Source organism: Heliangelus exortis, chromosome 4, assembly GCF_036169615.1.
Source record: "Heliangelus exortis chromosome 4, bHelExo1.hap1, whole genome shotgun sequence".
NCBI classification, from domain to species: Eukaryota; Metazoa; Chordata; class Aves; order Apodiformes; family Trochilidae; genus Heliangelus; species Heliangelus exortis.
The window spans coordinates 10,474,454-10,487,501 of record NC_092425.1 but is presented as its reverse complement, the minus strand read 5'-3'; the positions used below and the strand labels follow the sequence as shown (position 1 = coordinate 10,487,501).

At 39.0% G+C, this 13,048-nt stretch overlaps 1 protein-coding gene and 1 long non-coding RNA gene across 5 annotated transcripts in view; one reads left to right on the top strand and one right to left on the bottom strand.

The window, feature by feature from the left end:
- FBXW7 (F-box and WD repeat domain containing 7) overlaps nt 1-12,623 on the top strand; it is a 183,315-nt gene extending 170,692 nt beyond the window's left edge. For all 4 annotated transcript variants that reach the window (XM_071742929.1, XM_071742931.1, XM_071742932.1 and 1 more), the window contains 5 exons: nt 496-609; nt 3,683-3,864; nt 4,944-5,169; nt 9,284-9,494; nt 10,514-12,623. In XM_071742929.1, coding sequence (XP_071599030.1) covers nt 496-609; nt 3,683-3,864; nt 4,944-5,169; nt 9,284-9,494; nt 10,514-10,782 — 1,002 coding nt within the window. In that variant the 3' untranslated portion in view covers nt 10,783-12,623. The remainder of the gene's footprint in view (nt 1-495; nt 610-3,682; nt 3,865-4,943; nt 5,170-9,283; nt 9,495-10,513) is intronic.
- Nucleotides 4,312-8,134, bottom strand: LOC139795824 (uncharacterized). The gene is made up of 3 exons (XR_011725713.1): nt 7,778-8,134; nt 5,908-5,967; nt 4,312-4,482 (listed from the first exon to the last, which is right to left on the bottom strand). It is a non-coding gene; the product is annotated as an uncharacterized lncRNA (long non-coding RNA).
- Nucleotides 12,624-13,048: the final 425 nt, after the last annotated feature.

The following is a 13,048-nucleotide window of genomic DNA, read 5'->3' as shown; positions in this document are numbered from 1 at the left end:
GATTACAGTGCTTGGTTGGTAAGGAAACAAAAAAAAAAAATAGATGTAGTCAGCCTGGACCACTGAAATACAAATATGCAGCAAATAATACAACCCCATCTTTTTTGTTCGAGATTGAAACGACTCTTAAAAAGTAGAAGTGACTCAACTAAAGAATAAAGAGATTAAATAACTGCAGAGGAACTGAGCAATGGCCAGTTACTAATTCAGCTGCTTTTATTAGTGATTTTTCCTGGTGCTGTTAGGGGGCTTACACTGACTGTGGTGCCCTTGCTAAGCAATGCAGCATCACTCCATGGAAGAAGGAAAATACCTTCTTTGGTCCCAGCTGGCGGTAAATTAGACTTGACACACAGGATTAAGGGGCCTTTTTATTACTGAAGCAACTCCAGCATTTTATAATTTATGAATCAGAAGAGCACTTTGTTTCTCCTGCTTCTCCCTAATCTCCTGCATTAAATTGTGACTCCACGTTTTCACGTTCCTTCTCCTCAGGTGCTGAAGGGCCACGATGACCACGTGATCACCTGTCTCCAGTTCTGCGGGAACCGCATCGTCAGCGGCTCCGATGACAACACCTTGAAAGTGTGGTCAGCAGTGACAGGCAAGGTGAGTTGGTTTACTTGGCTGAATTCCTTAGGAAGTGAGCTACAGGATGCCAAAAATGCCACTGTGCCATCAGCCTGCACTGCAGGGTGGTCTTTAGGTGCAAGAATTGGAAAAGGTGCTTGGGTCGTCTTTTCCTACACAGAAACTGCTCTGGTTCAGAAAAAGTCACCTTGATGTGAAGTAGCAGTGCTGTGCCTGGTGGCACTGGCATATATTCATCTTCTCCTGGCAATTCTGCTGTTCCTGTAGAGTGGTTTGTGACACAGACTCTAAAGAATTTGGACAGATATGTTACTTTATCTTCCTTAAAGCTTAATTTAGGCTGCTGTTACCCCTCTGGATCTCCCTTTCTCACTTGTCTTCTAGCATTCTATCTGTTGGTTTCAGGGTACTGAAATGGGGTGTTCATTTTCCTGGCTCTGATCTCAAATACAGAGTTTGGTTTTCTTTCTAAGCTACTATATTGCTGAGCCACCAAAAACAAAAAAAGAAGAAAGAAAGTAACTTGCTTTACGTTTAAATATTTCCTATTAAATTAGATCCAGCTCAGGCAGGAATTTAATAAGCCTCAATAATTTAATTTTTTTCTTAGAGAAGCAAAACAATATGTGCAATCAGAAAGACAGTACTGAATGTTTCACTCATGTTAGAACATCACAGCTACTCAGCACCCAGATTTTTTGTTTTAAGATGACTGACTAAGTGTGCTCCAGGGTTATAGAAGAAGCCTTAGGGAAACAGGACTTCTTCCTTCCAGACTGGTGTATTGTGTGTACTTAGCTTTGTTTTAATGATACAGTTATGTGAACAACAGGACAGCTATGGAGGATACCATGTTTAAGATGTAAAAGGTCTCCACTTTATCATGTTAAAGCTGAATGTATTAAGCATTTGTCTTTGCATGCCTGTAAGATGCTTGATGGGATTGTAAATATTACTGTGGGGAAGAATAAAATTAAAAGCAGTAGGCAGCCTCACCCTGCCTCTGTTGGCTTCCCTACAACAAACTGCCTAATGAAGGAACCCACGTTGAGATTTACATTTTTTAATTGAAAAGGACAGCCTCAAAAATACTTCCTTTGTACTTAACCACCCTACCAAAAGCACAATGCTCCTTTAAGTATATAAAATTGATCATAGTAGCATGACTTTGTAATGCCTGTTCAGTAATTTTTGAAAGTAGATACAAATCCTAGTGTGACTATTTACCCCAAACCTTTAAGTGAGACAGAAACTGTATCAAAGATGGAAGAGCTGCTGTATCTGCCCTTATGTTTACTGATGCTGAAGAATTAATAATATATTAAAAAAAAAAACGCTAAAGGCTGGTTTGTGCAAATGAACATGACTAAGTAATTCCCTTGACAGATATAAAGCCCAAAAGAAGGTTTCTGTGCTCTTACTGCTTTAGAAGGATGATTTCTTAAAATATGAGCAAATTTGTTGAAATTAAAAAAAAAAAATTAAAAAATCCAACCAACCAACCAAACAAAAAAATCACTAAACCCGGGAACTGTAGAAGTGAGTAACAGCTGTGAACTGGAAAACATGTATTTAGTAGCAGAGAATTAATTAAGCTAGGACACAGGAAATGCAGAATACTGGTAAAAAAAGTTTAAGAACAGGAAATCTATGCACAGCAAAAAAAAGCAAGGTATTTTCAAGGATGTTAGAACAGGATATTAACAAGAAATTAGTGTACTATCACCAATGCAGAAAAAATATTTTGGGAGAAAATTCACATGGTGGAAATACAACATGCAGTGATAATAGAAACTCTAAAGGGTGTTACACAACAGCTACCAAAGTTACTTTTTCTTCTAGCAGTTGATCCAGACAGTCTATATTTGATTAGTTTTTTCTGAAGTAATTTGTGGGGTAAAATTTATGTCTTTTCAAATGGTGTGAGCACAAGGAGAAGATCCTAAGGATGGCCAGAAAGCTAAAATGTGTGAATATATAAGTGTAGTAAGCTGAAAGACAGGGTATTCAGGACACATTATCTCAGACAAAAAATATTGTACTACCTCAAGAGGAGTCAACTAACAGTTAAAGGAGGGCCACAGCAATTAATGCCACTTAGCATCAGATTACAGAAAAAGAGATCATCACACTGTCTTGACCTCTTTTCTCATGCAGCTACAGGTTTGACTGATAAAAATAATAGTACAGAAATAGATGACTATGTGCTCTGCCAGGCTGTATCCCCATGACACCATTGAAGATAATAGAGCAATGCAAAAATCAACATGGCACACATTTAAATGGGTTAGAAAGTGGATAATTACAGAGATCATGTTGTTCATGTAAATGCAGAATCTTCATGGAGTATCTTTCTAGAGGGGTCTTGCAAGGATATCTTCTTGCCTGTGCTAATTAGCACTTACTGCTGCCTGGTGGGAAAGCACATATAGTCCTTACTTGTAAGGAATGCAGGCTGGGAGACAGGGACAGGACATTTTTCCAGAGTTATGGAATTCCTGTAGAAGTGGTGTGAGCAAACTCTGTCTCTGCATGGTGAGAAGCTGTGTCATACATTTGGGATCAAAGAAGGTTGGCTGTGCTTAGGTAGGGTGGGATTCTCTCCTGGGCAAGGATAAAGTCTTGAGAAAGGTCTGAAGAGTGATTTTACAGTACTGATGCTGTAACTTGGCTTACAGAACACAGTGTTTCTTTGATAAACAAACAGAAAAATAAAAGTAGAGTATATGGTTTATAGGTCGGTGATAAAACTAAATAAATGCTCTCTCCAGTTCTAACCCTAATGGCTTCAAAAAGCTATTGGGAAACCTGCAGTGACTCTGAAAAATTACTCGAGGCTGCAAAACATACCCTGTATTCAGAAATTTGGAAAAATAGCTTAGTTTATCAAGAAGAAAATCACACAGAAAATTCCTTGCAGCTGAAGTACCAAAAACAGAGAAAGAGTTTTATGAATATTTTCCAAAAGGTGGGATTTTTCATTTCAGTCACAAAGCAGTCTCCAGGGGTCTTCTAGTTCTGTCTAGGGAAGACTTAAAGCTTCCATTCTCCTCTTGTCAAAAGGGTAACTAAGCAAAGTATTTCTTTTCAGTGTTTGAGAACGTTGGTTGGGCACACGGGGGGAGTTTGGTCATCACAGATGAGGGACAACATCATCATCAGTGGCTCCACAGACCGAACGCTGAAAGTCTGGAACGCCGAGACTGGGGAATGCATACACACCCTCTACGGTCACACCTCCACCGTGCGCTGCATGCATCTCCACGAGAAAAGGTAAGGCTTGGTCCTGAGCTACAGCCACAGCCTGGCTTGGCACTTGCTCCTGTCTTCACAGGAGATGCCTGATGATAAACTCGGGTACCTCATCCAGCACTGAGTGAAATACAAATCAGGCGAAGCATTCACACTAAAGCACGAAAATCGGCACAAGGGAGATGATTAAGGGAACTAGAAATGCATAGGAGTACTGATTAAAGAACAGAAAACTGAGTCATATGGACTTTATAAAGTCACATCCTGTGTTATTTCAAAACCAATTCTTTGTTACGCTGTGATCCAGTCTCCCACATTCTCAATAATTTCTCCTTTTTGTCAGTGCTAGAAATGTTTACTCATTTTACAGGACAACTTTTTAAGTGTCGTCACTGCAATATTTTATTTAAATTTTAACTGATTATATCGTGGTGTGTGCAATAGTAAACCATGTCTTGAGTCAACAAACATTGGCAAAGCTCTTTTACTTGGCTACAGTATGGAGCTGTTGACAGAGTGCCTGTTGGTTGCATTTCTTCTTTTTTTTTTTTTGCAGAATGATTGATCTTTATCAGTTCCATTAATAGTAATTACTTCTCATTTCTGTTCTTGCCTAAATAAAAAATTTTGAAGTATAAACTGAAAAAAAATCAAGCAGAATAACTGTTAATTTACTAAAACTTCTAAAGATCATCTTTGTTTAATTGTTATAATTAGTTAACTCAGTCATTAAAACAGAATGCTCGTAGCACTGGCATGAGCTCAGCATATTCATAAGCTTTCATAGATACAGACAACAGACCACATAATTCCTCATGGCAGCATTTTGCTGTTCAGGGATGAAGTGCCTTTTTAAACACTGATTGCTAATTATATCAAATAGACAGATCCTGAGGAAGGAGGCAAGCAGAGCAAGGAGGGAAAGCACTCGAGTCGTTTGCAACCCATGTCAAGCCAAACCAGATCTTTGGTGGCCAGGGGACTCATGCTACCTCGTGTCCAAAATCCGAACTTTTAACTGAGATATCTATGCAAGTCTATTTGTTTTAATACTTTTATGTCCAATGCTAAGTACAGGAGTGGTTTTCTTGTTCCTCCAGAGTGGTGAGTGGTTCTCGAGATGCTACACTGAGAGTTTGGGACATAGAGACGGGACAGTGTTTACATGTTCTGATGGGCCACGTAGCTGCAGTTCGGTGCGTTCAGTATGATGGCAGAAGGGTTGTAAGTGGTGCATATGATTTTATGGTCAAAGTGTGGGATCCAGAGACAGAGACCTGTCTGCACACACTGCAAGGGCATACTAACAGAGTCTACTCATTACAGGTATGTGATTTTCGTCTCCTCCTTAAGTAACACTTAAAGTCAGCTAATTTCACCCTGTTTATGAAATGGCGGGTACCTGCTCCAGAATTACACAGACCACAAGAATATGTTGGAGTCCCCTCTTTCATTTTGCTACAGTGCTTGTATTAAGTTAGAAACTGAGGGGTTTTGAGAGGACCATTTTTTTAAAGCTTTGTTTTAAAGCACCCAGTAAGTACAGTGATGCAGCAGACAGTGTTTTAGGCTAAGTCTCTGCACCAGCAAGCTAAGTAGTTGCGTGGCTTGCTGGGTTGTTTGGGGTTTTTTTGAAATCTTGCATGTAATTTGGAGCTGTTCTCAGTTTCCCCAAAGAAATTATAAACTTACTGTTTTAAATAAATTAGCTTATATAGTAATTGAAAGTGTGCCAGAAGCCCCATTGGATTAATGTTCTGAATTATGCAGATCTGTTTATCCTTATTTTGTAGTCCCATCTTCCAGTTCCTAAATGTAATTCACAGTAATGCTGAACCTAAAATTTTAATGTTCTGATGTAAATCTTTGGCCTTCTACTTCTTCTCCTCTGAGTAGAGGCCAGATCTACAACTGTGAGGCTTTGTCAAGAGGAACATGTTCTTATAGAAGCAGGTTATTAGGGTCCTGTTCTGTGCCATGGCTCTACTGCCTACCAGTCACCCAGCTGCTCATCAGAACTGAGCTAACAAAGATAGACATGGACCTCATGTTGACTATTCTTACCTCTACCAACCCAACAGATCATCTTGCTCATTCACAGAATCGAAGTATCACTGCCAGGCACTGAAAGGCAAGAGAAATTAATTTCATGCTTGTGCCTGTTCTCTCCACAATCTGGCAGGACCTGAAAAAGAAATTAACAAAGACTGTTTAAAATTGGGAAATTGCATTCGGCATGGAACTAGGATGGTTTGTGGCTCAGAAAGTGAAGCTCAGTGCTAGAGACATGAAGTCTATCTTTCACCAGGGTCTCCTCCCATAATAGATTAAATATGAACAATTTACCTACTTGGTTTCCTTGCCCAGAATATCTAGTAAAATTTATCCAAAGTTTCCAGCCCTTCTCTTGCATTCGCATATGAAGAGCATTCTCTAGACAAAGCAGCAAGCAAGTTAAAAATGCTGTCTCTTAAAAATGTTCTGAAGGTTGTGTTTCATTGAGGGTGGTTTGGGAGCAGCGTGTGTTATTCTGCCTTATCTTTACCAGTGGCTCTTTGTTAGCCTCATGAATATTTATGTCTTGCTCTGATACTGTAGTAATCATGGATCAAATAATTGGGTTGTGTTACATATTAATACTATTTACACCCTGTAAATGAAACCTGGCATTCTGAAACAGATTTCTAAGGGACAGGTGCTTAGAGTTATAGGATAGAAAGATTCTTCAAAATTCCATGGTGAGCTCCTGCCATTTGGCTTGAAATAGCCCCAAACAGCAGAACTCCCAAAAAAAAGCATAACTAAGCTGAATAAACCAGCCTGTCCTCCCCCTCCCCACTCCATGGCAGTTTCTGTTACTCCTCCTCATGATCCTGATGTAGCAGTTGAAGAGTACAGGGCTCATGGATAACAGCTCAGCCACCAATTGAAACCTTTTTGTTTGACTGTAGCAGTGTCAGAAAGTAAAGCTTGTCTTGGTGCCCAGCCTTAAAGCTGTCTTTCTGAATACTTTATGTACATGGAATACAACTAATGTGTGGGAAAAGGAGAGAGAATTCAAAATCAGTTACATCAATCTGGTTTAGGTCTGTTTAGGGAATAAAAATACTCTGTAGTGTTTCACCCAGCAGACTTGCTGGATTACTTAGCACTTCTCATCCTTTTATATGAGCTCAAGTTAGTTCAGATCCTCTTTTGAAAGTAGGCTGCCCAAAACAGTATGCAAAATTCTAGTCTAAGTCTTATAGATGCTCACTAGAAGTGAAAAGTCAGTTTTTAAGCCTTATGTAGCGTGTGTCTTCCTGTAGTGTATTTTTGCTAGAAATGCCATGCATACAGGAGATAAGCAGTCTGTATGTGCCAGTTGCTCTCTATATTCTTTTGAACCTAGGAACCATGCTCAATCATGTTTGACTGTAGAGATCTAAGATGTTGGTTTTATGAAAGGCACCTGTCTCAGATAGCTGAGTTTCCTTAATTGGGTTCTTTGTTTGCCACAATTAGGTACCAGTCAGCCCAGAGAGACAACAAGTGTCAGATTGCTCTCACTGTAACAAAGACTCCTGCCCAGCCTTCCTTCTCCCAGGCTACTTTCATACATTCCCTGCCAAGCTCAGATCTTCACATTTTTCTCTTGACTTTTATACTCTTTGCCTTGGGTCAGTTTTGCTTTTTCAAACATCACCCAAATCCTGATGAAAATATAAATGCCAGACCTTCCTCCTCCCACCCACCCTCTCCAAACTCTGATATCTCTAATAATGCTATGAGCAAAGTTCTGAACAGGATGGTATCCCTGCCTCAAATTTGCCTCCCTCTTTGTGAAAATACAACTAAGACATCTGCTGTTTCACATGTCTTTTTATTCTGTCTCAGAAAAAAATCAGGTTGGTTAAGATCATTTTTCCACAAATCTCTGTTTGCTGCCACTTACCACATTGCTCAGGGCTTACAACCAGATTGATTCTTTGTTAGTTCCTTCTGGAAACTGAAGTTGGGCTGACCAATCCATAGCTCCTCATCTTGTATCATCATCGTCTCCTTCAATAAAGAAAAGAATTGTATTTGCCATCTGAAACTTTGTCTGTTTTCTGTGAGTTCTCAAAGACAGCAGCAGATGTCTCTGAGATTGTCTTAAAACAACTTGCCTTATGTGGTTTTTGTTGTTTTTTCCATTATAGCAAAAGCTTGTACTCAGTTGTCAGTGGTGGTAGTGCTGTGAGCCTACACTCAGATGGCTGAAGACTGAAGCAAAAAAAAAAAAGTTAAATAGCTGGCCTCACTTGGTGTTTCCTTCCCACTGAGCATTAATGAGCTTTTTATTTTTGCCTTCTCCCCCCCTTTTTTTTTTCTTAAACAGAACAGTGCTTTATCATCCTTAACGGTTCTTGGAGGTTTATCTTGTTTTGTGTCTTGCCTTTCTGATTTTGTCCCAGTGTGCTCTTTTAAACTCATCTATTGATATAGTTTCTACTTTTTGTACAATTCCTTGTGCTTTAGCCAAGTGGGTCTTGGTAATTTACTACACTTCCTATCTTTCCTTCACACAAGGATAGTCTGTGTCTTTAAGAAAGTGCCAACTCTCCTGAACTCTTCTTCCCCTCAGAGAATAGATATATAAAAACTTCACGGGAAGGAAGTCTCAATTGAAGTATTCCTCCTTGAAGCCCACTGGTTTTATTCTACTGCTCTTTTCCCTTCCTTTATTGAGAATTCTGGACTCTTATGTCATTGTCACTATCACTCAAGTTACTTTCCACCTTTATATTCTCTACATGTTCAGTCCTCTTGGTCAAAAGTATCTCCTCTCTCAGCTGATTCATGTTCTATGTATTTTTATTTTATATATACCCAGAAAATCCAAGACTTTGCACAAGTTAACCTGTATGCCTTTCCCTAGAACCACAAAGAAGTTATAATATACTGTATGCAATTATAACCTTAAAATGGCTAAACCCAGAATTTTTTCAGTTTATGTTCCTTCCGTTTTCCAGTGTTTTAGCTTTTGTGTAGATGGTTCTGGATTGATGTTTTTGTCCTCCAGCTTAAAGTCCCTTTGACTTGTGAAAGCAGGTTTGACTTGTGAATGTCTTGATTAGAAAAACTACTGTTGCAGGCTGCAGTATTGTCAGGATTCTGTCACGTTTAAAGGAGTTGTGCTGCATTTAAAAGACCAGTGGTTCAGAATCTTTCTCCTCCAGCTGCACACCTCATAGCCTGTGTCTACAACAGGAAATTACACTGGCTGTGAATCACCTGGTCTTACATCAAACACAGCCATCTCTACTTAGACCAAATTCTTACATTGTAATGCAGTTTCTGAATATATATACGTATATATATATAATATCTAATGTTGCATTTAGTTAATTAAATGCTTAACAGCCTTCATCGTGAGATCCTAATGTAATTGTTTGTAATAGATGTACCTTTCTTGTAGTTTGATGGCATCCATGTGGTGAGTGGATCTCTTGACACTTCCATCCGAGTTTGGGATGTGGAGACAGGCAACTGCATCCACACGCTGACGGGGCACCAGTCTCTGACAAGTGGGATGGAACTCAAGGACAATATTCTCGTGTCTGGGAATGCCGATTCCACAGTCAAAATCTGGGACATTAAAACAGGACAATGTTTACAGACATTGCAAGGTGAGCTGAAACTACCTGCCTGTAAATCAAGCTGCCTGCAGTTACCTGTGCTGCAGATGCTACACAAAAAAGATTTTTAAATCATTACATACAAAGAAACAAGAACAGACCACTTACAACTTAAATATTTTTCTGATGACAGCTGTATGATCTTTCTCTGAATTAGAAGAAAAGAATGTATTTAATCTAATCTATTCAAATCACTTGCCTATTATGAAAGGCAGATGGTCTGGACTGATAGCAATTTGCTATGGGTGTATTAGCCTAATAAGCCACAGAAATATGTAGGAAATGACATCTCTAAACAGTCAGTCAACATATTTATTTAGGGGTCACTTGAATGTTTCAAAGCCTGCTGATTAATTGGATTGGGAGGCAAAGTACACTGTCTCTTGCAATAAATCAAGAGAAACGAGTGGAAGATGTTTTTGTTATTTCAGTAAGAAGAAAGATTTTTGTTTCCATGTTGACAGTTGCCATTCAGGCATCGTGCACACCAACACTTTGCTTTGTTGGCTCCACAAAAAAGGTCATTCCCACGTATCACGCAGCATCGCTGGCTGGAGCAGAAAATTGAATTTCCCTGTAAAGCAGACTCTGCTGTTTTAACAGTACATATTTTTATGTCAATATATAACTCTGAATATTTACTGATGGAGTAATCCCATAGTAATACTTCAAAGGGTCTTGGAAACAAACGCTTACAGTGGTCACCTCATTCTGGATGGTTAAGTTCATTTTCCTAAATGCCCCAGTGCACACTTGCCCTACTGGTTCTGCAGAACAAAATAAGATTATTGTAACAAAGAGGGAATAGTGGGGGCTTTTTCTATACCTGCATTCACTTTCTGAAAGCACAGCAAGGCTTCTGTACCTTTTAATGTCCCAAAACTGGGTTGATGTACCTGATAGAAACACAGCTGTATGAAAATAGCTGAGTATTTCTTCTGTGTGCTGTGCCTTGCTGTCTGACATTGTTTTCTAATGACAAATAAAAATGTTTTGGTTCACTGTTACAGGTCCCAACAAGCATCAGAGTGCCGTGACCTGTTTACAGTTCAACAAGAACTTTGTAATTACCAGCTCAGATGATGGGACTGTAAAACTTTGGGACTTGAAAACGGGTGAATTTATCCGAAATCTGGTCACATTGGAGAGCGGGGGCAGCGGAGGCGTCGTGTGGAGGATCAGAGCTTCTAACACAAAGCTGGTGTGCGCGGTGGGGAGCCGCAACGGGACTGAGGAAACAAAGCTGCTGGTGTTGGACTTTGACGTGGATATGAAGTGAAGGGCAGAAAGATGAATTTGTCCAAACGTGTAGACGATGTTCTCCTTTCCCTCCCCCTGAAAAAAAAAAAAAAAGAAAAAAGAAAAAAAAGGAAAAAATATCCCTTGTCCTTGGTGGTGCAGGATGTTGGCTTGGGGCAACAGATCCTAAAGACCTACAGACTACGAAGGAGAAGACAAAGATGACAAACTGTAACTGACAAGAGAGGCATTTGCTGTCTCATCACATAAAAAGGCTACACTTTTGACCGGGGCAGCTTTGCAAAAATAACGACTTTTGAAATGTAACCAGGTGCAATTTATTTCTTTACTTTCCTCCAACTGCTCCTTGAGCAATTCGGAGGTGAAAAAAAAAAAAAAAAATTGTTACAGTTCTTATTAACAGTTGATTTTACCACAAAGATCTTGAAAGAAGCCGCACAGGCGAGCTTGCTCGTGCACACCTGGGCCACCCTGGGTGCCAGCAGCCCCTCCGAGCAACACGCTGTCCCTTAGCTCTGCTCCGAGCAGGAGGATGGACTGGGTGACCTCCAGAGGTCCCTTCCAACCTCCACGAGCAGCCACTGGTTGACTTTCAAAAAAATAGAGAGCATCTGCAATGAAAAAAAAAAAAAAAAGCCAACAACAACAAAACAAAGAGTCCATTCCTGGTGTGGAAAAGCTAAAATATTACTGTGAATTGTTTTGTACATTTTTATCAGAGCTTTTTCCTTTTTTTCTTTTATTTCTTCCTCTTTTTTTTTTTTTTTTTCCTTTTTGTTTTTTTTGCCAACCATTGCCAATGTCAATCACAGTATTAGCCTCTGTTTTATCTATTTACTGTTGCTTCCATCTACACTCTTCAAAGCATAAGTTGCTCTGAGGTGGCAAGTTGTCCTGGGTTTTGAGAGGAGTCCTCTGATGGATTTAATTCGCAATGCTGGTGCTAGAAGTAGGTCTTCATTTATGGGATTGTTGTCCCACCCCTGTACTGTATTCCCAGTGGCCAAACTTATTTATGCTGCTAAATGAAAGAAAGAAAAGCAAATTATTTTTTTTTATTTTTTTTTCTGCTGTGACGTTTTAGTCCCAGACTGAATTCCAAATTTGCTCTAGTTTGGTTACAGAAAAAGACTTTTTGCCACTGAAACTTGAGCCAACTGTGCCTCTAAGAGGCTGAGAGTGGAAGAGTTTCAGACAATTAAGAGTGAAGTTTGCCTGCAAATAAAGAATTGAGTGTGTGTGCAAAGCTTATTTTCTTTTTTCTGGGCAAAAATTAAAACACATTCCTTAGAACAAAGCTATTGCAGCCTGTTCTGTGGGGAAATTTTTCTTTGTGAGGGCTGTGGTGAATGGAATGAACATACATTAAAAAAAAACTGACAAAATTTTTAAAAAATATTATAAAATACAAAAATGAAAATAAAGTTGCTGGTCAGTCTTAGTGTTTTACAGTATTTGAGAGAGAAAAAAAAACACCTGTTACAGTTATTGCTGGGAGGAACTGACAGAGCAAAAACTTAGGTTTTTGTAAAGATGTCACATGCAAACAAAATGAGAAAACTAAAGAGTCAAATGGTTTGCCTCATTCTCCAAGAGCCACAACTCAAGCTGAACTGTGAAAGTGGTTTAACACTGTATCCTAGGCGATCTTTTTTCCTCCTTTTTTTTTTTTTTTTGGTTTTTGTTTTATTTATAGTCTGATTTTAAACAATCAGATTCCAGTTGGTTAATTTTAGTTATGTAACAACCTGACATGATGGAGGAAAACAACCTTTAAAGGGATTGTGTCTATGGTTTGATTCACTTAGAAATTTTATTTTCTTATAACTTAAGTGCAATAAAATGTGTTTTTTCATGTTAGTATGTCTTTTCTTTTTCTTTTTTTTTTTTTTCTTTTTTTTTTTTAACCTTATGGAGGGTAAAGCAGATCAAGTTGCTCAGCTTACTGATAGATGCTCAAATATGTAACCAGACTTTTTATGTAACCCTTCCACAAACAGGTGCAGGAGTGTCCTCTCCTTCACTTGCCATACAGGATTTGTTACATGGGCTTCAACAAACGTGTAGGAAAGCCATTAGCTTCCTATCACTAAAGAATGTGTCAGGATTTGAGTCTGGAGGGAGTTGGCTATAAAAAGCTGCTCAAGTACGTAGAACTTCTTCCGATAGCATCTTGTTACTGCATCTTAAACTGAAACTTGATATTTATTATTTATGGATTTCAATCAATTGATTGCAGTCTGACAGCAGAGAATAAATCCGTAAGTACAACTAAAATCAAAGTT